General features: G+C 45.5%; 1 protein-coding gene across 4 annotated transcripts in view; it reads left to right on the plus strand.

Annotated features, from left to right (window-relative positions):
• Mon1 (vacuolar fusion protein MON1 homolog) overlaps positions 1-27108 on the plus strand; it is a 476225-nt gene that overhangs the window by 129901 nt on the left and 319216 nt on the right. For all 4 annotated transcript variants that reach the window (XM_075896523.1, XM_075896524.1, XM_075896525.1 and 1 more), the window contains one exon: positions 7107-7282. In XM_075896523.1, the coding sequence (XP_075752638.1) occupies positions 7107-7282 (176 nt within the window). The remainder of the gene's footprint in view (positions 1-7106; positions 7283-27108) is intronic.

The following is a 27108-nucleotide window of genomic DNA, read 5'->3' on the forward strand; positions in this document are numbered from 1 at the left end:
ATAACAAAATTCCAACTTTAGAATCCCGAAAGACACTAGCTAGACTTAAATTTCTTTTTCATATATCTAAGAAAAACACTATCATAGACCTTTCGCACGTCCTCACTCCGTTACCTTCACGTCCTACTAGAGGATACCATTCTTACAAATTCACACCTGCCTTTGCGCGCACTAGCAACTTCAAGTATTCTTTTTTCTCTCGTACAATAACAGACTGGAACGAACTGCCGCACCATATTTTTGAGTCTGCAAATGTACTAAAATCTCTAGAAAATTATTTGAAGTGTGAGGTATGTAACCCGCGAATATATTGTATGTCTGTCTGATTTTTTTTTGTTGTTGTTGTTTCCTTTGTTTTTTCTTCTTTCTCTGCACCTGTACATCTATTAATTGGTCATATCATTATCATTGTACCACCTCCCACTCCTGCTTGGGCAATTTTTATGGTGTGCAGTACTTCATAAATAAAAATAAAATACAGTCAATGCAGAAACAAACAGAGCCATTTTTCTTTTTCACTGAAACGACTGGAGGTGCCCAGGAACTTGCAGAAGGTCGTGTTATATTTCGCGATAGCATGTTGTTCACTTTTTTTTCAATGATTTCTCTCTCTTGATTGTGAAACCCGATATGGCAACTATGTATCACACCGGAACTGTCGATTTCAATGGGGTGTATAGCCGCAGAAGTCTGACTCAGTGTTGTGGCACAGCTATGAAAGCAGGTTTTGCGCTTAGCTAAAAGGGCCAATAGCACTTCTGACTGTTCAGGTGTGAAGTCTGAACCAATGACGGCTCGAAAAGAGAAAGAATGTAAACCTGGTGCTGGTACTGGTGACGAAAACGGGCAGAGTGTCAGGATGGAGGTCAGTGGAGAGGTGTCGATCTTTGCCACCGTCATTCCCTTGGACAGCAGCATAGATTCTGCAGTTGTGTTACAAACGGGCAGAAAAGCCTGACCACAGGAAAAACCGGAGGAGACAAAAGGCGACTGGAATTCCACAGGAAGGGCAGCGAAAAGGAGCCACTAGTGCATCATCGTCGGTTACTTGAGTAGGTGTGACAGCTATCACGTGTTCGTGACCAGGGCGCCGGACGCGGTCTACAACAATGACTAAGCTGGAGATTGAGAGTGCCAAAACTGGAATGGGTGCATCTATTGTATTCGTAATGTGAATGACATTCTCTTTAAAGGATATAACGGCGAAAGCAGAATGTCGAAAGTCCCAACCAAGGATAAGTTCATAAACGTATGTGGGCAATTCAATCATCTCGATGTGGTGACGTATGTCATCGATGTAAACACAAGCTGTACACCGTCCGTCAGGTTGAATCAGCACGTTATTTGCGCCATGCAACACAGATCCCACATAGAGTGTTGTCACTTTATGGAGCGGCGAGCACAAGTCGCTACGCAAAACAGAAGTGGTTGCACCGGTGTCAACAAGAGTTTGCACAGGAATACCTTCAATAGCCACTGACATCATATTGGCAGGAGCTATTTTTGTCGGTCGACGAAGTGAAGTTTTACCTTCAAAAACTGCAATCCTTAGTTTTCCGAAGATTGTTCAACAGGGCAAAGATGATGGAACGGAGCAGTGATGTGGAGTGGTGGTAGGGTAATGGGGAGCGTCGTCTGGGGGTGCGGTGGTCCTCATGTTGACGAGGGAACACTGCAGGAGACGGAGATCGGTATTGCTTGAACGGGTAGGTATCTGGAGTATAAAGATCGGGTCTTCGGAACCAGTCTCGCTCGAACTCGGCATAACATCGTCGTTCCTCCTGCTGGCGGCGACGACAGTAACGAGAAATGTTGCTTCGGATACCGCAGTAAAAGCAGACGGAACGGGATTGACGCCATTAAGGATACAAGGGTGCCGCAGTTATTCCTTCGCGCACAGCAGCCAAATGGCCACAAGTAATGTCAGAAGAGCAAGATGTCACAGGAGCAGATGGAATCGCAGCTATCTCCGCATATGGGGGCATCACAGTTTGAGCAAGCGATGCTGCCGGTGTTGTCCTGGGTGTCACATCAGTGTATGTGTGCATTGGGCGTGCTGGCGTAAAGACCTGGGGTGTCGGTGTTGACATCGCCGCCTACTCCTGCTTTACAAGATTCCACAGGTCGAACGGTGAGAATGGAGTGGAGGCGACGGTGGGCCACTGCTGTTCGAAGTTTTAAAGTTATAAAGTTCTTCCTGGATAATTGTGGGGATAAGGGTTTTCAATTCAGAGAGAGGCGTAAGGCGAGGATCGCTGTCTTGTTGAATTTGGAGGGACTGCAACCGGTCAAGGCGTTGAATGTCGAAATGATGCCTTCAACCATAGTGGGATTGCCAACAGCCAAGGCATTGAACACAATTGGGCCAATTCCTTTAAGAATGTGGCGAACGCGCTCGTCTTCTGTCATATCGCTGTTCGCACGGTCACAATGGGCCAGAACATCCTCGATATATGAAGTGTATGACTCTTGTGCAAGTTGAAGACGCACAGCTAGCTTCTGTTTCGCGTTTTTGGAATGACCTGATGAGCATCCGAAGGTTTGTCGTCGTTTGTTGGCAAAGGTCGACCAATCGACGAAGTCAGCTTTGTGATTGAAATACCAGGTTTTTGATTACGCTGGTCAAGCAGAAAGCGAAGTAGCTCAATTTCTCCGCTTCGGTTCATCGATTGGCTGAACTTATGAGAGCAAATGAAGAACTGGAAACATGCCACGTATTAGCAGGGCTTATACAAACGATGGACAATAGTTAACGCATGATAAAAACAGATAAATGTCCGATATGAGATGTAAAGAACAGATATGTAATAAGTGGCCAATACGTGGATAAGGCCACAATACGTGGCCTTATCCGTGTCGTGCGAGTGGGCAGGGTTGCTGCTGCTTGCTGCAGTGATCACTGCCGAAAACAATGGTGTGCTTGTGCTGCGTTTCAGTGTTTCTTATAGAAAAGTCATATTTTGTAACTTCACATGTTGCTGTTGATGTCCAAACAGGTGTAATTGGAAAAAAAAAAAAAATCCGCCTTCTGCCGATCGGAGACTTGCTCAGCGTACATACGTGTGACGCGTATGTACGCTTTCCTTTCTCGTGCTCTTTCCCTCAGTGGGGGCCGCTGTTCAAGCAGGTTTCAGGAGAATTGGCACAATGGCGCATATTTTCTCCAAACACATCCAGGGGGGCCCGGCTAGCATGAAGTGTACGTTTGAGGATCTGAGCAGCTGTGGTGCACCGCTTGGTGATAAGTGTCAAGGCTGGCGCATGAAACCTTGCCTACATGTTGACCACTAGGATGCGCTCGATCCGTATTTTTGCCTGTTTACATGCAACAGTAATAACTCTAAATACATTGTTTCTTATGACATACCATACACATACTGAATCAACCAGATTGTTTTGCCACAGGAAGCAAAATTATTTGGCATCCTGGGATCAAACGCATGTGCCGAAATTGGAAATTATTTTATAGTAGCATTTTTAATGAAATTTTACAAAATTGTCACCCGTGATTCTGCAGATTTGTTCATTTCACTACATTCTAATTTTAGAATAATTGATGAGCCAATGCACATATCCTCGGAATGTCCTTATATGGACAGCCAGTCAACGCTCAAAACTTAAAGGTCCGGTCGGACATCCAGTTCGGACGTCTAGGAAACAGCCACACAGGACATGGATTTTCATATTATGTCTATTGGCTATCCGTGTTGTATTCATAATAAACAGCCAGCGGATATTTGTGGTTACTTGGGCCGTTTCACGCGGTAGAAAGACGACAACGGGCAGTCCCATCACAGCCACCCATGCCATCGACGCCTGATTAGTGACGGTCGATCAAAAAGAAAAATTGAGAAAGAGAGATAGAGCTTCTGCAACATGCAATTCCTTACCTTAGCAAGCCACTTTCTATAATAAAGGGACCACCGCCCAAACTTCACAGAACGCAATACTTCTAAGAAAGCACACACTCACGACGCCACTCGCATAGTGCAGTGAACCCTGGCCTTTTTTCTAATTCTTTTTCCTTTTTTGTAATTTTTTATTTTTTTCTGTTTCAGTCACTCTTTTCCTATCATTTTTCTTGCTCAAAATATTATAAATGTGAGTGTAAACAGAATGTACCCTTATTCCTGATGAAGGCCAGACTCTGGCCGAAACTGTCGGAATAAACGCTTCTGTGTTACCGTTCTCATGAAGGATCTTCTTGACTATTTGCAATTCTACGGCCACTCTCACCACCATGCCTGCCTAATATATATATGTATATTAATGAGTAAAAGTGGCATCGTGGTTCTAGCGTGCACAAAGCTAGCGAAAGAAGCAGAGGAAAAGGAAGTGCAGAATACAACAGCTGACCCAGAATCGTGTGCTGTCTGTCCTTTATTTATGGCACTGTCGACAGGATTGCAGGAATTAACGAGGAGCTCGTCACTGTCATGGCGTTCTGGTACATGAAAAGGATAGCACGTCCACGAGATGTCAAGGGGTTGTGAGGTGGGTGAATGGAGCACATTGCTAGTCGAATAAAAAACTGCTTATTTGGGCAAACCTGTGCCCAGTAAACAAGAAGTTGGATTACAGTAGCAGTCTTGCACTGATAGCTGCGAACGGAGCGTCGGCTGTCCATAAACTGACAAGCGGGGAATCGTGTCGGCATTTATACTCTTGCGATCAACTACTGTAGCGTTATCGCTAGTGGCGACGTAGGTTCCCGAATCATCTGTGACCTTCCCGAAGTGGGCGTAATCTTAACAAAGCAATCTACTAAAGTTTCGAAGCTTTTCGAACATCGTAGGCGTGATTTGCGCTGAACGTAGTGTAACAGGGTGACAATAAGACTTGAGGAAAGTAACGTGGCAATATATTGGCTCTATGTAGCTTGTGGTGGTGCTGTGGAAGCGTAGAAAATTTCAAGCTTGTTTAAAAAATTGGCAGCTTTGTTGTCCTCATCATGGATGTATGTTGGCATATCTCATCTGATTTAAATATAGTTTGCACACAACAGTCTGTCATGCCCCCATTTGTTTTCTTTTCGTGTGTTTGAAACTCGTTTATAGCAATTATTAGCAACAAATTTAAATCTGCCTATAATGAATCTCTATAGAAGAATTTTTTATATTCCTCGTCATTACTTCATAAAAGCACACGCATTTGCAACCTCTATGTATTGAAGTAATCGCGGGAGACATCCTTGATATAACGAATTTTCGACACAGACAATCTAAGAATTTCGTCCCGGATCTTGTCAGTTTGCACGTCATAAAAGCACACGTATTTGCAACCTCTATGTATTGAAGTAATCGCGGGAGACATCCTTGATATAACGAATTTTCGACCTAGACAATCTAAGAATTTCGTCCCGGATCTTGTCAGTTTGACACGTGCATGTATCTTCCGCGGTTGCCCAGTCGTCGATGAAGTGCGAAGTTGTGGAGGCGCACACGTCGTGCTCGTTGCCCTGGGAACTCCCAGGTGAGAACTCTCGTAATTCATGCGCGTGTGTGCGAGGTGGGCAGATGGGCCTAGGTACTTCGAGCTGGCATTGCTGCCGTTCTTGCCGCCGCAAGCACATGCGGCCTCCCTCCTCCTCTATACCAAAAACTAAAAAAAAAAAAGAAAGCTTTTTTGGCATGTTCAGTGCCACGCTTTTATTTAGCTTCACATATGTGGGAACACCCTGAATGTTGTCGGGAGCTACACCAGGCGCATGCCATGGACATGCGCACATCATCGAAAACGAGGAGCTTTTTTTTTTAATGTGGACAATTCTGTCGTCACTACCAAGGGGATTTCAGATTAAGCACTGATGAAAACTCTTACAACGACGAATGTTCGGAGGTCTACTTGTCACGCGCTTCCGCACCGTGAGACTGTATCCTTTAAGATTAGCCGATAAGCTCTGGAAACAACAGGACGGCACGTTAAATGCAATGAAATGAATGTGATATGAACAAATGTTAATGTTATACGAAGTAAGGCTGGCAGCGAACTTTTTTGAATACGGTATCATGGAACTCTTATGAAACGCTAAATACGGCCGCTTTAGTGAGAAGTGTGGGAACCCAGCAATCTAACGGATATTAATAAAGTTTGCCTCTCTCTCAGGGAGAAGTGCTCTTTTCACAGTTTTTTTGCATTGAAAGGGCACTGATGCTTGCCGAGACAGCATGATAGCATGTGCGCAACTATTGCGACCGCGTCCTTAAAATCAAAGTTCACTGTTACTACTTAAGCAACCCCCTCCCCCTCCCCCCCCCCCCCACCCTTGCGTTTTTTCATGCTCGTTCAAGACGGGTAGTTTCTTTTCTGTTTGGGCATTCGACGGCAGTTCTAACATGCAGAGGGATGTTGTTGCATGCGCTTTCCAGGCGATAAAAATGGGCCGGCTTATTTGATATCTGCATCAGTAGCTTTCGAGCGCTTTTTCCCGCTTGTAAAAGTTAAGATGCACGGGCGTATGCTATCAATTAGGACTTGTTACGGAACATGGCAACAATAGCAACAATCTACCGAGAGTGTCTATATAATTGCTATCGCAATAAAAATGCAGTTTTTTGCTGCCATATAAATGTTTTAGGTTAGCTCTGCGTTCAGTTCCTTTCCTGTTTAAAATGTGCATTTATTTTTTTAATTCCCATATCGAACCTGCATATAACGAAATCCTCTTTATAACAAATTTTTGTGGAATTTTTCTATTTCGTTATATCCAAGTTTAACTGTAGCAGCGAAATTTTTGTGCCACTAGAGTATGGTTAAAAGTGGGTTCGACTGTAGTACACATATTGAAAAGATAATCTATACAGCTTGTATTCTCTTTTAATAATTCTAATTGGCTGTTGGCACAGCTCTAGTTTACGAAAGCTATTTGCCGACTTCAATGCACAGAATTTCGGGATCAAGTATGAACTGGTGGTGGAAGAAGAGAAACTTTAAGCACGCCAATCTTTATTTAGAACCTTTGTACCCTAAGAGTGTTTCGAATTGGCAAATAAATTAAGGACCATCCTGTGCTAAATCTTGATCTTGTTCAGACTTTTCTAATAAAACATACTTGCCAACTAGTCTGGCTGTCTGATGTCAACATGAAACCTTGCTGCGTTGTGCAGAAGCTGGTGTTTGGCCTGCTGGTGGCAGAGCAACAGCTGGTGGCCCTGGTGGGCATGCGCAAATACCAGCTGCACCACATGGACCTTCATCTGTTGCTCAACCTGGTGCATGCCTCGGAGTCATTCAAGACGGCAGAGGCCTGGACGCCCGTCTGTCTGCCCAAGTTTGACCCCAGGTGTGGCTGCACTGCTTTACCACCGAGAGCATGCTCCTGCAACAAAGTAACTAGTGCAACTTGTCATCTAGCTCCAAACGACTGTCGAGCACTATTTGTTGCTGGAACACTGGGGACTTAATCTTAAATACTGGATCGCACACATTCTATTGTGAGGACTCGACAACGTAGACAAGGCGGCGATATAATCAAAATGACTTTAATAAGCAGCTACGGCATAAACACAGTCATGGTGCATGCGCGCGCCTAGAAACAACACTACGAAACTGGGTCTTGACTAGCTCAACTTGGAGCACGAGGCTGCCAGATTACGTGACGTCTCACATCTGCTCCCTTTTCTTTTTTTTTTTTTTAAATGATTGATGGGCTTTTGAGATCACACCCCTCCCCGTTTTTTTTCATGTCTCATAGTTTAGCAGCAACCAAAACACCATTATCTTCCCAGAATCTTGGAACGATGTCGTCTCTCTTAAAACTCATCTTTGTCTGAGGCTTCGTCTTTCTGCGTGCTTTAATGTTGTCCTGAAGTTTCTGCTGGTGCTCTATTTGACGTTGTTCCACTTGCTCAGTGCGTGAGTCCCACGTCTTGCGCTGGTCTGCTGCCTCTTCTCGCACTGTTTCCGCGATGTATTCATCAAAAACATGGTCACCTCTGACCTTGATCTCTTCTTACTTGTTCAGAGCCTAGTGATGTTTTCGCTTCTCCTGAGCCTTTTTCGCACGGCTCTCAAGTTAGAAGGCAGCTGCCTCCTGTGATGTCTTTTCCGCTTTCGTGTAGCTCGCAGCAACTAGGCTTCCTTGACTCTGACTCGGCTTGTGTCGCTTTTTCTGGGTTGACTTAGCAGCTGGTTTGGTGGCCTGTATTTTGGCCTTGTGCCCATCACCTGCTAGTTCCTCATCTCTGAGAGCTTCAATCTTATAGCTGAGAGGCCGTCGGGGCTCATCTAGAGAACTGACACGTTTCAGTATGGCTCACTCCATGCTTTATAGGCTTCCTTTTGTTTCTCCGTTTTCAATTCATTGGCTTGCAGTGGCTGGCTAACTCTCTGGCAATGTTCTGGGTCTAGCCATCCCATCTTAATGCTTGAGTCTTTGGCATGAACCTCTTGACATTGCCTTAGAATGAAATCGTCATCCTCTTCGCTGCATCTATGCAGACGACATGTGTATGATACATTTTGCAGATCAGTGGATTGGTCAGTAGCTTTGTTAAGCCACACGTCACTGCTATCAGTGTCAAAAATGTCGACACGCTGGTGCGATTCCAACGTGGTATCATTCGAGCAAAGTTGCGCTGCATTTGGTTCATGTGGCATCACCTTAGGTAACCCTTCAACTAGTTTGAGGAATAACCTTGTGGTCTGGGGTTTGTGTGGCTTCGGCAAAAATGGTGAACAGGCTGTAAAAGTAGTTGCTCGTGTAAAAAAAGGCACAGAGCAGTAGACATTTTTGGCAACGACTTCTCCAGGCATCGCATGGTAACACCCGTGTTGGGATGGCAAATTCCTGTTGGATGAGGTGGCCGGACAGTAAGCTCAGCGTGGGCGGCTTCAAACCAGTCCTCTCCCAGGATTAAAGGCAAGGTATTTGTAGCCAGAAATAGGACTTCAAGCACTTCGGAAATAGGCCCCACAGTGATGCGAGTACACAACGTACCTACTGGCATGATGACACCACCGCCTACAACATATATGGGAGGCTTAAAACATGGTAAGAGGTTCGCAGATTTAACAATACTCAGCGAGATAATTGTGTGTTTGGGACCACTATCTGGAAATGCATCAACAGGGCCTATAAGTGCAATGTCGGCTCGAATTACGGCCCCCGCATTGGCGTCTGCGTAGGCAGGCGTTTGATGTGTAGCAACACCACGCACCCGAGCTAACAAGGGGATTTCGACTTCCTCCCACGCCTAGCCGTGCGTAACTGAGCCGTGTCTGGTGGGGAAAAGGGGATCGGAGGGGTTAAGCTGACGCCGGATGATTGAACCTTTAGCCCCCCCCCCCCCCCCCCCCTCCCAGCAGAGGCAACACACTCCTTTGGTCCCGGCTGCCCGTAGATGGCACCCCTGGGCTGACCCACCTAGGGGAAACTGGCAGTCGCCTTTTTCTATCTCTCCCCTCATCTTCGTCTTTTCTCAAACTTTTTATCTGTCTAGTTCTCTTCTTTTTTCCATTAACTTCCGAATTTCCTGGTGGCGAGGGATAACCTTGTGTATTCACCCAAGCTTGGGTAGTTATATTCGGTTATAGCAGCAATGCATGGCTGACGTCTCCAAGTGTTTAATATTGAATATTGTAGTGTCCCCTTGTTGGGCTTGGTGGTGGGTTACCATCATCGCCGCCGAACTTTACACAATATCTGTGACCTACTTTTTCCCCCCTCTCTAAAAGCCGCCCAAAAAGGTGTGCACTGAAGAACCGTTTCTATTCCCAAAACCAAAGCCATCTTTCCCTTAGTTTCATGTAGTGCATAGCCAGAAAGAAAACAAAACAGTCCGAGCTATCTTGCCTTTTCTTGTCTCGAAAACACTCACCAAAGCAATTGGCCCAGGATATCATGTAACAAAGTTGGGAAGTGGCGACCTCCTTTTCTAGGTTCGCGACAAGCTCCAATATGACAACTTACTTAAACTGGTAGTGTTTGGGGATGTCCCAGTTTCTGTAGGCCCCCACAGATCCTTGAACACAGTCTGCAGTGTCATCTCCAGCGACGACATTCTTGAATTATCAGGGAGTGAATTATTGAAAGGCTGGCAAGACCAGAATGTAGTAAAGGTTCTAAGAATAGTCATACAACGAGACAAGAAAGAAACAACAACAAAACACATTATCCTCACTTTTTTGTACCAGGGCTCATACAATTCAATCGAAACCGGCTACTGCAAGCTTCAAGTCAGGCAGTCAGGCCCTACATACCAAATCTTCATAGGTGTTTCAAATGTCAGCGCTTTAAACATGGATCGCAAAGCTGCAGAGGGCGCGCTACTTTGCAAACGGTAGTTCTAACGAACACCTATGGTACAATTGTACTGCTACAGCCCACTGTGCGAATTGCGAAGGAGACCATCCCACCTGCTCGCGTTCGTGCCCATCCTGGAAAAAGGAAAACAAATCCTTGAACTTAAAGTAAAATTCAATCTGTCTTTTCAAGAGGCATGCCAGAGCTTCTCTCTCCATAACAAGCACTCTCCTTCCTTTGCAGATGTGACGCGCCAGGGCGCTGCGCCACATCTTTCCGCACCCGCAAGTGTCACACGAAGTGTGACAGCGGTCGCACCATCTGCGTCCAAGGCTGGAGTAGCCTTAGCTTCTCCGCCTCCTGCTAAACAGGTTTTCAGAAAAATTGAAGATGGGGTTTTTTATTATTCAAATTTCAGTGGAGTACACTTTTGCCAATATGAGAACTTTGAGGCAATATATAAAAATTTACATTTGCCCTACGGCAGCAATAATTTTTGTACCTAATGAACACACTATATCCTTAAGTCGTGTCAAGTTTGAAAACGCTGCTTGCATTACTTTTGGAGAAAAAAAATGGGGAATGCGTAACTCTTTTTAAACTGTGGCAAAATTTGACATTTTAAAAATCTATTTTCTTAAGGTCTACAAACTTGAAACCGTATGAGTTCATTCTTCATTAGACATGCATTTCAGGTAAAAAATATCTTCCTTAAAACAAAAGTATGTCTTTTTATAGCATCTGAAAGTTTCGAAAATGACAGGTGACGAAATTGGTGCCTCCGTGTTGGTGAAGTTTGATATTTTTTTTCTCGTAAGTTATGCCGTTAATCATAAAACGAAGTTGACTTTCGGGCTACCTGGTGAGAGGTGCACGAAATATAAAATACTCAATAAAATCTAAAATACCAACTTTTGGACCTGTGTCAATCTCTCGTGGAATCTCACCCACCAGCTTTCTACGCAGTTGCACTATTTTCTGAAAGGACTGGATGATGCTGTCGCGTCATCCGACAGTGTTGCCATTATAGTTGATCAAGGAACTGCCTGTGCACAATTACCACTTCAGGCACCCCTTGAGGCGGTGGCCGTCCGAGCTGTCCTCTTCAACAAACCAGTCACAATTGGCTCTATTTACATACCTCCGCATCAACAACTCAATAAACAGGAATTTTTGTGTTTATTAGACGAACTTCCGAAACCCTGTGTTGTCCTTGGGGACTTTAATGCACATAACAGCTTATGGGGCGACACTCGCTGCGATGCGCGAGGTCGCCTGGTTGAACAGTTCCTTTTTTTTCCGGCACGTGCCTTCTGAATCGTAAATAGCCAACATATTACAATATCGTTAACAATACTGACTCGTCAATAGACCTCAGCATAGCATCTCTGTCACTCATACCTTTATTTAAATTGGAAGTCATCAATACTAATTCATATCGCAGTGACCGTTTTTACATAGTTCTCAGCGCATCAATATTAAATACATGTCCTCCACAGGTTCCTGAATGGCTCTCCGATAAAGCCAATTGGGAACAGTTTCAAAAGATAACTCTCCTAACTTGGACTGACATGGGGGTGTTGAGCATAGAAGCTGCTGTGAGCTACCAGACAGCTTTTTTGATTGATGCTGCAACAAAATGTATACCACAAACATGTGGACCGTCAGGCAATCGACAATTCTCATGGTGGATAAATGAGTGCTGTAATGCGCACAAAAAACAAAATGACATGGAAGTTGCTTAGAGACACACTGACGTCGGAGAATCTTATAAACTATGTCGCAAGGCAGGAGAACGTGCAGACAGGGAAGAAGGGTAAGTTGGCACAAATTTCTATCGAGAATCAAATCATACACAGTTGAGGGGAGAGTCTGGAACATGGTTGGTAAGGTGGCAAGACGACAAGCACACTCACGTCCTCTAGTAAACACACAAGGGGAGAGTTTGGAAGACCAGGTGAACACTCTCAAGGCGTATTTCGAACTGGTCTCCAGCTCATCACACTATAGTGAAGTGTTCCAACGATACAAAAGCAAAATAGAAAAACAGAGATTAGAGCGCAAACCCACAACACAATGAACCTTTCTGCTTGGCTGAACTACAAGCATCACTTACCTGCTGCAATAAATCTACCCCGGGCCCAGACTGTGTGGCATATGAAATGTTAAAACACCTGTCCTCTGAAACTCAAAAAGTTATCCTCTCCCTGTATAAGGTGATATGGTTTTCTGGCCAGCTACCCTTAGCCTGGAAGGAAGCCATCATTATACCGATTTTAAAACAAGGCAAGGACTCATGCTCAGTTTCCAGCTACAGGCATAGCGCCAACCAGCTGTCTTTGCAAGGTCTTTGAGAAAATGATAAACAGGCGCCTGATGCACTTCCTTGAAGCTTCCTTCAAACAGAAAACAAGCTACGTGTTATCAAACCGAGAATTGGAAATTGGCCAACAGTATCCAGATTATACTACACTCAAGTCACACTTACAAGACTTTAGATAGGACACAGACACTCGACACATTCATACCTTTTGTCTGGTGGCAATGCACCATTGTGTGAAAGATGTGGAGAACCGCTCACGGTTCTACACATCCTTGTCCAGTTCAGTGATTTAGATTCTCTCAGAAAAAAGCACTTTTTATCGCCCTACCGACATCAGATACCCTCGCCCCCATCAATGTTCATCGGTAGAGAACCCTCATTGGTAAAGAACCCCTTTTTTCACATAAATAATTGCTGGCGTTTTTAACAGACGTACATACTTTTACGTCATATGCCCAGGCGCTCCGTAGCGCGATCTCTGAAGAGAGGTCGCTGCCACGGTGACTGCATCTCCATCATTGTTTTACTATCACTACGTTTCGCCATTCATTCTCACTGCACATATTTCACGTCAATGTCATGGTTTTAATACTTCTATGTTTTTTCCCGCATTAGCGCGAGGAATTTTAAGGCCCTTTTACAGCCACCTATCATAATCATTGCTCGCATCACTTGTCCATTGACCTGGTGCTCTTTGGCTATCGAATGGGCCTTGCATCATAAAACACCACATCATCATCATCATCATCATCATCATCATCATCATCATAATCATCATCATCATGGAATTATGGCACACTGCACGATTTAGGCAGTAGCACGATTTAGGATTACCACGATTTAGGCAGTAGCACAGAGATGGTGAAAGCAAGACGGCAAACAGCGTGAACCAATTTATGGATCATCCAACGTCATCCCATATACTAGGAGGTCCACATAATTCTCATGAAAAGTTTTAGAAAAACCATGAGCTCTAGGAGCTTCTAACTCCTCTATATTAGTGTAAATAATCTGTTAGACTAATCATCAACAAAAGGCATTTATTTAGGTAACCTTTCTAAGCAATTAACCTGAGAATCCTCAGGTTATCTTGTGCTAAAATGTGCCTGGCTGTTTTTGTAGCGTAAGCTACATTGGCTGAGGTTGAGCAGTTTTGCGTGGCAAAAAAACAAAACAAAAGACAAAGAATGGGCTTGCACGATGCTACATCAAGCCAGTGCTAAGGTCGCTACATCAAAAAGAAGGTTAGCGGAGATGCCAGCGCACTCAAACGCTTCAAAGCGTTTGGTTGATGTCATGTTCAATCGTTATTCCATGGATGTGAGTGAGTCAGAGAGACGGAGAGAGTGTGTGTTTGTGTATGCACGTGCATACGCGCCTGTGAAACGACACTGGTTTCAGTCTGCCAGCTGTCACTGGGGCACCTTTCGTCGCGTCGTTGTAACGACGGTCACAGTTGGCGAATTATAGGTGAAAGACGTGGTCTGCGTTTGTGCTTTCTGGTTTTCATCGACCGATTTCCGTCACCTCGCGCGACATACAAGACACGCGCGAGCGACACTGACCGTACTTGCGAGAGCAATTTTCTCGCTTTTTGCCAGCGTGGATGAGTAGCGTCGTCTGGTGTCTTCTTTCGAACTATTGTGAGAAGGAGGGAGTGGGACAGCCACCTTAAGGCCATTTTTGTTATATTGTTGCCTTGTCTTTGCTGCCAAGTCCTCACATTTAGCGCAGTCATTGACGAACCATGCCGATGAAATCGAAGCCACTCGTCCATTTCGTGTGAGTTGGTATTTTGTGCTAGCTTCCCACCTCACTGCCTTTGCTTGCCCTACGCCTTTTTCGATCTTGCCCGCCTGTCCATCGACCGCAATGCCGCTTATAAACTGGAATGAGGCTACTGTGGAAGACCTCCAGGAATTAACAGCGGACTTTATACACCATGAACTTTCGCGCCATAACCTGGAGACGACTGGCTCAAAGGAAGAAATGATTGAACACTTGCTTCATGATGTCGCCTACAACCGTCAACCATCTGGTGGGCCCGAATCGACAGCTGAGCAGTTGCTTTCAAGTACGAAAATACTGACTGACTTACTACAACAGTTTTTGACATCACAACGGCCGACGGTTCTAGTCTAAGTTACTACGTTACCTGACCTCTCGGCTTTAATACCAACCTTTAATGGTGACGGTAGCATTTCAGCACACCAGTGACTTGAAGAGCTCAAGTGTACCCAAGTACTGGCGTCATGGACACTGTCTACTCTCCTCGCTATAGCGTTTAATAAACTCCGTGGCCCTGCTGCAGATTGGAAAAGCATGGCAGAAAACTGTTTCGACACGTGCGAAAATTTCAAGACTCCGTTCGAGAGCCAGTTTGGGGACATACTTGCACTCTTGCAGTGGCAGCACATAGTCGCTAGACGTGTCGAGTCACCCAATGAGAGCCTCGTTGACTACTTTTCGGTGAAACTGCACGTAATTTCAAGATGTCCCGTCCAACTGACAGATCCCCAGCGCATTCAATATGCCTTACAGGATGTGCGCGACGCACACTTGGCAACAACTACCACTGCACAACGGTCACCAACTATGAGCACGTTTCTTGCCATCGTCACCCAACTCGACCGAACTTTAGAGCATGCCTCTGTTTTCCCAAGTCAGCCGTTCATTGCAACCACAACATCAACGTCACGAGTGCCTCTCATGCCTGTGCAGCAGATGGGTATTGTGAACAACGGATCTTCTCCACCAATCAATCTGGCTCAGTCACCAGTTCCATGTAGCGTTTCCTCATTACCATTGGAAGAGCAAGACAGTCATTACTCTGCAATCAGCTCTAGAAATGGCGCACCTGCTTATTGCCCCAAGGACTGCCTAAGCAAGGCCACATGCTATCATTGTCGCCAGACTGGCCATCTTGTAACCAAGTGTCCTTGTTCCAAATGAAATGCTCAAAGCCAGCAAACGAGTCTTCCTTCCATGGTCTGCTTTGAAGCTTCAGAGCCGCTCGAAGAACCATTCGTGCAGTGTGCCATAATTCTATGGTGGTGATGATGATGATGATGATGATGATGATGATGATGTGTGGTGTTTTATGATGCAAGGCCCATTCGATAGCCAAAGAGCACCAGGTCAATGGACAAGTGATGCGAGCAATGATTATGATAGGTGGCTGTAAAAGGGCCTTAAAATTCCTCGCGCTAATGCGGGAAAAAACATAGAAGTATTAAAACCATGACATTGACGTGAAATATGTGCAGTGAGAATGAATGGCGAAACGTAGTGATAGTAAAACAATGATGGAGATGCAGTCACCGTGGCAGCGACCTCTCTTCAGAGATCGCGCTACGGAGCGCCTGGGCATATGACGTAAAAGTATGTGTTATGTCTTCACAACTTGGGAGCCGACTAGCCAACACACACATGTTTATTTCAACGAGCAATACAACGGAATCCCGCACCGCACACCCGCGGCGGTCTTATATCTAACAAAGAACTTAACAGTGACGTCAGAGAGCCAGACACTTCCATGTGCATCTTATCTTATATACGACACGCGCTCTATCTTGGGTAGTATTACACAACACTCCTTCCCCCCCCCCAAGTGTTTTTAGTACCGATCCGGCGGTCGTCTTTGCCGGGTGCTGCGTCGAAGTTCCGGAAGTTCCGGTGGGGAAGATTGAGTCTCGCCCCCGCCGCAGTCCCCACCAGCAGATGAAGGGCCCGGTAGGTTGACCGGTTCTTTGTTTGTATCTTCTGCCTGCTCCTCGACTTGATCGGGGTCGGCCGTCTCTCGTGCGCCCTCGATGGGTACAGGGGCACCTAAAGACCTGCGAGGCACAACGTCTTGGGTGCATGCGGGAAGTTCGTAGTTTGCAGACGGCACCTGAACCGAAGGCGGGAAACACTCCTGGAATGTTCGTGGTCTCATATGATCAACATGCACGTACCTCTCCTCGTTCCCTATCCCTATCACATAAGTGCTTAAACTCTCGCGTTTTTTTACCTTACCGCTCAACCACTCTCCTTCCCCGGGGCGCAGTCCTTGTACGAGGACGTCTTCCCCTTCCTCGAAGTCTCTCCAAGCTCCACGTCGCCGATTGGCTGCCTGCCTTGTTCGCTCTAGCTTTTCTTTCATCCTTTGCTCGATATCTGGATGGAGAAAGCTCAACCTGGTTCTAGGTTTCCACGATAAGAACAGCTGGGCCGGCGTCTCTTCAGTAACACCTGTTGGCGTGTTCCTATAATTGAATAGGAATTGGTCGATCCGCTGCTGGAGAGACTTCATCCGCCCATTCTTCTGCTCGTCCATGACCTGCTTAAGAAGATTTTTCTTTAACGTCTGTACACAACGCTCTGCGCTGCCATTCGATGCCGGGTGATAAGGCGGCGATTTAGTGTGCCGGATGCCATTACGACTCATGAACGTCTCGAAAAGTTCCGAAGTAAATTGGGGCCCATTGTCTGTTACCACTTCTTCCGGTAATCCGTACGCGGCAAATACGGTGCGCAATTTCTCTATTGTCTTTTCGCTATTAGTTGACCTCATCAGAAGCACTTCAACCCACTTGGAGTACGAATCAATAAGTACTAGGAACCAATGCTGGTCTCGATGCGCAAAATCTAAGTGCACACGCTCCCACCGGCGCCCCGCCACCCCCCATGACATCACCGGAACCTTGGGCGCCGCATTTTGCGTCAACTGGCATGTTACACATTCTTTAACTTTTTGCTCAACATCCGGCGTAAGGCGAGGCCACCATACGTGGCTTCTAGACAGCATTTTCATACGTGCCATTCCAGGATGGCCCTCGTGCAACAGTGATAGCACTTTGTCGCGGAGAGACAATGGTACTATCACCCGGTTTCCCCACGTCACACATTCTCTGTCAACAGAAAGCTCGTGGCGTCGCACAAAATAGGGCGCCAGTGCATCGTCAGACACTTTTGAAGGCCAACCGCTCTGCGTGTAAAACAACACTTTTGACAACAGGCTGTCTGTTCTCGTTTCCCTTCTGATGTGTTCTGCGGAGAGTGGGAGCTCGTCTAGCATCGAAAAGCCGATGTACTCCGACACGTCATCAGAGTTCCTAAGCGGCAGGCGCGATAGTGCGTCTGCATTGCCTATATCGCGTGATTTGCGATAAACCCATTTGTACTCATACGCAGCAATCTGCAGAGCCCATCGCTGCACGCGTGCCGCTGACATCGCAGGAATCGGCCTATCCTCTCCCAATAATCCCGCCAAGGGCTGATGGTCTGAGTATATTACAAATTTTCGCCCAAAAAGGTACTTGTGAAACTTCTTTAACCCGTACACGACAGCCAGTGCTTCTTTTTCGATATGGGCGTACGCCTGCTCTGTTTTAGTGAGCGTTCTAGAGGCAAAAGCGATTGGCCTTTCTTCTGATCCTACCTTGTGAAAAAGGACTGCGCCTAAACCATACGCAGATGCGTCACAAACGAGCCCTAGCTCCCTTGAAGGGTTATAGTAGGTGAGTACGGACGTGCTCAGCAACCAGCTCTTGGATGCTTTGAAGGCTTTTTCGGCGACCTCCGTCCATTCCCACTTGGCATTCGCAGCTAGCAAGTCATGCAATGGCTTAAGTTGTGCTGACATGTTCGGTACGAACTTCCCATAGAAATTTAACAAGCCTAGGTAAGCCCTCAACTCATTCTTGTTCTTTGGAGTCGGTGCTTCTTTTATAGCACGCACCTTGTCCTCTGAAGGGCGGATTCCGCTTTCCCCAATCACGTGCCCCAAATAAGTCACAGACTTCTCAAAAAACTTGCATTTTTCTTTCCGCAATTTCACCCCTCGTTCCTGGAACCTTGTCAGCACAGCTTCCACCCTATCATAACACTCTTCCATCGTTTCCCCCGCTATTAACACATCATCAAGATAACATGACACTCTGTCCAACCCCTTCAGCATATCATCCATTACCGCTTGGAAAATGGATGGAGCACTTGTTATCCCGTACGGCATACGTGTGTATTGAAAAAGGCCTAGGTGGGTGTTGACAGTGACCAAGGGTTGCGACTCGGGGTGCAGCTGCAACTGTTGGTACGCTGTCGACAGGTCAAGGACAGTAAACCACTTGCATCCATGCAGCGCTACAAACGTATCTTCCATTGTTGGCAGAGGGTAATAATCAGTTCTCAGACAACGGTTTAGGGTCACTTTGTAGTCTCCGCATATTCGCACTTTGTTGTTTGCCTTGGGGACAACTACTAGAGGCGTTGCCCATTCACTGTGTTTTACTGGAACCAGTACTCCAGATTCCACTAGCGACTGCAACTCCGACGCTACCGCGTTCCGGAGTGCGAATGGCACAGGCCGATGCTTGCAGAAAACAGGCGTACAGCTGTCTTTTAGCACCAGTTTGACCGACGTGTCAGCTATCAGTCCTAGTGATTGATTAAACACTTCCGAAAATTTTTCGATGAGTGCGGCTGATCTATCATGTGTGTTTGCTTTATCAAAGTTGATATTACACACGCTTGCCCAATTCAGCTTCAAAGCCTCTAGCCAGTTGCGGCCCAACAACAAAGTGTCACAATTTTTTTTTTTCCGGACTACAATCAACGGCAAGGTCTCGGTTTGCCCGTCGTGCTCTACATGCACCGTCAACTTTCCGGCAACTGCTAGTGTGGAACCGCCATACGTTTTTAACCGTAAACTACATCTTTCTAGGGGTACATTCGGCCAATACTGTCTGTACATCTTTTCTGGCACAATAGACACAGAGGCTCCGGTATCAACCTGCATCGTGACATTCCTGCCTGCGATCTTAACTTTCACAGCGTAGCCACCGTGACTACTCCGACATGAAAAAATATGACTAAGCAAGACCTCGTTCTCACCACTTTTATCGTCCCAGTCACCAGAGTCTTCTAAGCCAGTACCATCGATGAGAGAATGCACCGAACGTGGCGTTGTTCTGCAGACCCTTGCCAGGTGTCCCACCTTTTTGCAGGCACGACATCGATATTTGCGAAAAGGGCAGGTGGTGGCGTCATGCGCTGCTCCGCACCGCGAACAGTCCGTCGCCTCGGCATGCCGCTCCGCGTTACCGCTCACGCCCCTTTTCGTACCTGTGGACCGTTGGGGGTGGTGTGGCCGCACCAAGTTCACGTCACCGAGTTCTTTGGGGTGAATTTTTCTGGTTTCTGTGCGAGCGAGTTCCCCACTTTTCGCCAGGTCATAGGCAGCTTGAAACGTCAGGGTACTCTTCTTAAGCAGCTCTGCTTGTGCCGTTTCATCTCTCAGTCCGGCCACGAACCGATCCCGCAGGGCGTCATCCAAGAATTGCCCGAACTCGCACGATCCAGCCAGCCTTTTTAATTCTAACGCAAATGCGGCAACTGACTCATTTTCCCGCTGCGACCGACGGTTGAACCGGAATCTTTCCGCTATCACCAAAGGCTTCGGGGAATAGTGCCCTTTCAGTATTTGGAGCAGTTCGTCGTACGTTTTCTCTTCCGGCTTGGTCGGGGCCAATAAATTCTTCAACGTGCGGTAGGCCTGTTTTCCAATGGCGGTGACAAAGACTGACACCTTCAAGTCTTCACTGACCTGGGTCGCCCGGACGTAATGTTCAAAGCGTTCCGCATATGAGTCGAAGTCTTCGTCTCCCTCTTCCGTGAACGGCTCAAACCGGCCAAAGGAAGCCATGTCGTGGTAATCCACCAGGACGCTTTCCGCTCCTGAATACTGGTGCCGTGACGTGAGCTACAGCCGAGGCCCGGCTAACGTGCCCGAGTATATCCCATCCTCGTCGCCACTGTTATGTCTTCACAACTTGGGAGCCGACTAGCCAACACACACATGTTTATTTCAACGAGCAATACAACGGAATCCCGCACCGCACACCCGCGGCGGTCTTATATCTAACAAAGAACTTAACAGTGACGTCAGAGAGCCAGACACTTCCATGTGCATCTTATCTTATATACGACACGCGCTCTATCTTGGGTAGTATTACACAACAGTATGTACGTCTGTTAAAAACGCCAGCAATTATTTATGTGAAAAAAGGGGTTCTTTACCAATGAGGGTTCTCTACCGATGAACATTGATGGGGGCGAGGGTATCTGATGTTGGTAGGGCGATAAAAAGTGCTTTTTTCTGAGAGAATCTAAATCACTGAACTGGACAAGGATGTGTAGAACCGTGAGCGGTTCTCCACATCTTTCACACAATGGTGCATTGCCACCAGACAAAAGGTATGAATGTGTCGAGTGTCTGTGTCCTATCTAAAGTCTTGTAAGTGTGACTTGAGTGTAGTATAATCTGGATACTGTTGGCCAATTTCCAATTCTCGGTTTGATAACACGTAGCTTGTTTTCTGTTTGAAGGAAGCTTCAAGGAAGTGCATCAGGCGCCTGTTTATCATTTTCTCAAAGACCTTGCAAAGACAGCTGGTTGGCGCTATGCCTGTAGCTGGAAACTGAGCATGAGTCCTTGCCTTGTTTTAAAATCGGTATAATGATGGCTTCCTTCCAGGCTAAGGGTAGCTGGCCAGAAAACCATATCACCTTATACAGGGAGAGGATAACTTTTTGAGTTTCAGAGGACAGGTGTTTTAACATTTCATATGCCACACAGTCTGGGCCCGGGGTAGATTTATTGCAGCAGGTAAGTGATGCTTGTAGTTCAGCCAAGCAGAAAGGTTCATTGTGTTGTGGGTTTGCGCTCTAATCTCTGTTTTTCTATTTTGCTTTTGTATCGTTGGAACACTTCACTATAGTGTGATGAGCTGGAGACCAGTTCGAAATACGCCTTGAGAGTGTTCACCTGGTCTTCCAAACTCTCCCCTTGTGTGTTTACTAGAGGACGTGAGTGTGCTTGTCGTCTTGCCACCTTACCAACCATGTTCCAGACTCTCCCCTCAACTGTGTATGATTTGATTCTCGATAGAAATTTGTGCCAACTTACCCTTCTTCCCTGTCTGCACGTTCTCCTGCCTTGCGACATAGTTTATAAGATTCTCCGACGTCAGTGTGTCTCTAAGCAACTTCCATGTCATTTTGTTTTTTGTGCGCATTACAGCACTCATTTATCCACCATGAGAATTGTCGATTGCCTGACGGTCCACATGTTTGTGGTATACATTTCGTTGCAGCATCAATCAAAAAAGCTGTCTGGTAGCTCACAGCGGCTTCTATTCTCAACACCCCCATGTCAGTCCAAGTTAGGAGAGTTATCTTTTGAAACTGTTCCCAATTGGCTTTATCGGAGAGCCATTCAGGAACCTGTGGAGGACATGTATTTAATATTGATGCGCTGAGAACTATGTAAAAACGGTCACTGCGATATGAATTAGTATTGATGACTTCCAATTTAAATAAAGGTATGAGTGACAGAGATGCTATGCTGAGGTCTATTGACGAGTCAGTATTGTTAACGATATTGTAATATGTTGGCTATTTACGATTCAGAAGGCACGTGCCGGAAAAAAAAGGAACTGTTCAACCAGGCGACCTCGCGCATCGCAGCGAGTGTCGCCCCATAAGCTGTTATGTGCATTAAAGTCCCCAAGGACAACACAGGGTTTCGGAAGTTCGTCTAATAAACACAAAAATTCCTGTTTATTGAGTTGTTGATGCGGAGGTATGTAAATAGAGCCAATTGTGACTGGTTTGTTGAAGAGGACAGCTCGGACGGCCACCGCCTCAAGGGGTGCCTGAAGTGGTAATTGTGCACAGGCAGTTCCTTGATCAACTATAATGGCAACACTGTCGGATGACGCGACAGCATCATCCAGTCCTTTCAGAAAATAGTGCAACTGCGTAGAAAGCTGGTGGGTGAGATTCCACGAGAGATTGACACAGGTCCAAAAGTTGGTATTTTAGATTTTATTGAGTATTTTATATTTCGTGCACCTCTCACCAGGTAGCCCGAAAGTCAACTTCGTTTTATGATTAACGGCATAACTTACGAGAAAAAAAATATCAAACTTCACCAACACGGAGGCACCAATTTCGTCACCTGTCATTTTCGAAACTTTCAGATGCTATAAAAAGACATACTTTTGTTTTAAGGAAGATATTTTTTACCTGAAATGCATGTCTAATGAAGAATGAACTCATACGGTTTCAAGTTTGTAGACCTTAAGAAAATAGATTTTTAAAATGTCAAATTTTGCCACAGTTTAAAAAGAGTTACGCATTCCCCATTTTTTTTCTCCAAAAGTAATGCAAGCAGCGTTTTCAAACTTGACACGACTTAAGGATATAGTGTGTTCATTAGGTACAAAAATTATTGCTGCCGTAGGGCAAATGTAAATTTTTATATATTGCCTCAAAGTTCTCATATTGGCAAAAGTGTACTCCACTGAAATTTGAATAATAAAAAACCCCATCTTCAATTTTTCTTAAAATCTTGTAAATAGACAACCGAAGGCCATCATACAGTAATATAGAAAAACATGTTGCATTATTTTGGTTTTAGCGACAATATTCGTGGTACAAATCAGAGCTTTTCGAGAATGTGCTGATAAGTTGAGAAATCTAGAAATCGGAACGGAAAAGCGGCAACAAGCTTCAAACGCAAGTTAACGTGACCGCATTTGGTGAAGAAAGGCTGTTTTAGCAGATAGGAGTAACTATTTTGAACACGGTATTCTACAGTATCTGGATTCACTCTTATACCTAGAGTACTGAGACTTCTAATATGTGGTTCCTCTCCATTACTGACACACAGATGGAGCTGCTGCGACGGCAATGTGTTTGCAACACGTTGGGTAAGAGAATTGAATGTTGAATGAGTTACAGGAGATGCTCGACGACGATGTCATATAGCCCTCCAAAAGGCCATGGGCATCGCCGGTAGTACTGGTGAAGAAGAAGGACAACACCATGCGGTTCTGTGTTGATTACAGAAAACTCAACCTCGTCACGAAGCCGAAAAAGCCGTCATGAGATCGTGAAAAGACGACGTTTGTGACACCCGACAAACTCTACGAGTTCAAAGTACTCCCATTTGGCTTGTGTTCTGCTCCCGCTACCTTCCAGAAGATGATGGACACTGTGCTCTCTGGCCTCAAATGGGAGGCATGCCTTGTCTATCTTGATGACGTAGTAATTTTTTCCGCTACGTTCGAGCAGCACGTACAGAGATTGAGAACGGTACTGGACGCTATTCGTATGGCTGCACTTACAATCAAACCCTAAAAGTGCCACTTAGGATTCCGGGAGCTTCGGTTCCTCGGGCACATTGTAAGTTCTCACGGTGTCCGCCCTGACCCGGATAAGATCACTGCGTTTGAAAATTTCCCAAGGCCAAGAGACAAAAAAGCTATGCGACGTTTCCTGGGGCTTTGTGCCTACTATAGGTGCTTCGTTGAAAACTTCTCCAAGATTGCGGAACCACTGACACAGCTTACGAAGGAAGGTGTACCATTCGTCTGGCACCAAAAGCAAAAGTACGCCTTCTCTGAGTTACGACGGCGTTTGCAGTCACCTCCCATACTCGCTGATTTTGACGAAGATGCCAAAACAGACATTCATACGGACGCCAGCAACGTTGGCCTCGGTGCTATTCTTGTTAAATGCAGAACGGGGAAGAAAAAGTTATTGCTTATGCAAGCCGCATTCTGTCGAAAGCTCAGTATAATTATTCAGCTACGGAAAAGGAATGTCACGCAGTTATATGGGCCATCAGTAAGTTCCGTCCATATTTATACGGTAAACCATTCCGAGCCATCAGTGACCATTATTCATTGTGCTGACTTGCGAACCTCAAGGATCCTTCCGGAAGTCTTGATAGATGGAGCCTGCGTCTACAAGAATATGACGTCACTGTAGTCTACAAGTCTGGCCACAAGCACAATGATGCGGATTGTTTGTCATGAGCATCAGTCCAGACCTCGTTTCCTGAGCATGAACAAGATTCCGCATTTCTTGGAGCTGTGAATGTGTCGGAGATGCCTCATGATCAGCGAATGGACCCAGAATTACTTCTGCTCATTCAATACTTGGAGGGACAGCAAGTCGAAGTACAGCGAGTTTTCATCCGTGGACTACGTTCCTACGTCCTCCGCAACAACGTTCCCTATAAGAGAAACTTTCAACACACCAATGAAATGTTCCTACTGCTGATACCATCATCACTGCAAGCGGAACTTTTAGAAGCGTGTCATGATGCCCCATCGGCAGGTCACTTGGGCATTAGTAGGACTTTGGCAAGAATCCGCCAGAGATATTACTGGCCAAAATTGATGGATTCAGTATAGCATTACGTAAGATCATGTTGAGAATGCCAAAGACGCAGAGTACCACTCCTAAAACCAGCAGGTCTTTTGAAACCGATAAAGGCACCGAAAGTCCCGTTTTAGCAGGTCGGAATGGATTTGCTAGGACCATTTCCTAAGTCATCGTTTGGGAAGCGCTGGATAGTTGTAACGACCGACTACATGACCCGGTATGCCGAGACGTCATCTCTCACAAAAGAAACAACAAATGAAGTGGCTCAGTTTTTTGTGACCCAGATAGTGCTGCAACATGGCGCACCTAAAGTCCTTATAACTGACAAAGGAACTGCATTCACTGCCAGGCTAGTACAGTCTGGCATGAAACTAACGCACACCAACCACAGAAAAACTACCGCGTACCATCTGCAAACTAATGGGTTAACTGAAAGGCTGAATAGGATGCTTGCTGACATGATCGCGATGTATGCGGACATTGAGCATCGGACTTGGGACATCATATTACCGTATGCTACATTTGCATACAATACCGCAGTACAAAGGACAACCCACTTCACACCATTTGAACTTGTTTATGGTCGCACAGTAATAACGACATTAGACGCGATGCTGCCTGTCAACAGCACAAATGAAGAGGACCCTGACATAAGCGAATATGTAGAAAGGACAGAAGAGGCGCGACAACTAGGACGGAACAGCATGATTCAACAGCAGGACGTCGACGCACACCGTTACAATCTAAGACGAAGGAACGTTCAGTACTCCCCTGGAGACCAAGTGTGGGTCTGAACGCCTGTATGTGCACGTGACCTATCAGAAAAGCTTATGCGGCGCTATTTTGGCCCTTACAGGGTTCTTCGTCAGCTAAGCCCATTAAACTACAAAGTGATCTCTGAAGGTCAAGTATGCACAACACGACGCAGGAATCTCCCGGAAGTTGTACATGTAGTACGGATGAAACCGTACTACGACAGGAACAGAACAAGTGAACTGACTCACGTCGTCTAACACAAGGACAAGTCCTATTGTTTAGAAACTGTCAGCCAGCTCTACGCATTGGGGCGATGCGTGCTAGGAGGGGGACTAATGCCACAGCTCGACCATCGCAGAAGACGCGTGCCACAATTCGCGTTCATAAAAGCCGCCAAGCAAGTAGCAAGAAAGCCGCGCCATGGAACGCCGTCCTGCATACGCCACGATGCTACGCCACGGGACCGGCACGAGACTCGAGGGGCAGATGAAGAGACCGACGAAGTTGGAGTCAGGGAGCAAAAGACATTTTTGGCTGACCATTTTTAGTTTCGAGTTTACGGGCACAAGTTCGCCCTAAATAGTTTATATAGTACCAGGTGCTATATTTATTCGTAACTATATATATAAATAAATAAATAAATAAATAAATAAATAAATATATATATATATATATATATATATATATATATATATATATATATATATATATATATATATATATATATATATATATGAATAAGGAAAGAAGTGTATACCTAAGGGCTCGTTTTCCGTGTTTTTACACAATAATAATGAGATCTAACAGACAATAATGCCAAGGAAAGTATAGGGGAAGATATTAGACCAAATTGTAATGTAAATATGAAGAACAGGGGTTGAAAAGATAACTTGCCGTGGGCAGGATCCGAACCTGCGACCTTGGATTGACGCAATCGATGCTCTACCACTGAGCTACCACGACAGCTATCCCCCAGCCACTTTATAGGGTTTATATATGAATTAAACGTGGGAGTGTCAGTCAGCACCACCAGTAGCCATGGCGGCGAGTGTGGCACACTCTTTCGAGCCTGTTTGGCGTCACGTAGCACGTGAACTTGTTACGAGTGGGTAGCAGACCAATAGTCCCTCGTATACAACCTAAAGGCACTAAGTCTGCCAGTATGAGACTGTTATTTTTAATGAATAAGGAAAGAAGCGTATACCTAAGGGCTCGTGTTTCCGTGTTTTTACACAATATTAATGAGATCTAACAGACAATAATGCCAAGGAAAGTATAGGGAAGATATTAGACCAAATTGTAATGTAAATATGAAGAAAAGTGTTTGAAAAGATAACTTGCCGTGATCCGCCCACGGCAAGTTATCTTTTCAACCACTTTTCTTCATATTTACATTACAATTTGGTCTAATATCTTCCCTTATACTTTCGTTGGCATTGTCTGTTAGATCTCAATATATATATACATACATATATATATATATATATATATATATATATATATATATATATATATATATATATTGTTACAACGAACTGTAATGAAATGGTTTTATTTAAAAGAGGTGAGC

This window comes from Rhipicephalus microplus, chromosome 5 (genome assembly GCF_043290135.1).
Source record: "Rhipicephalus microplus isolate Deutch F79 chromosome 5, USDA_Rmic, whole genome shotgun sequence".
NCBI lineage: Eukaryota > Metazoa > Arthropoda > Arachnida > Ixodida > Ixodidae > Rhipicephalus > Rhipicephalus microplus.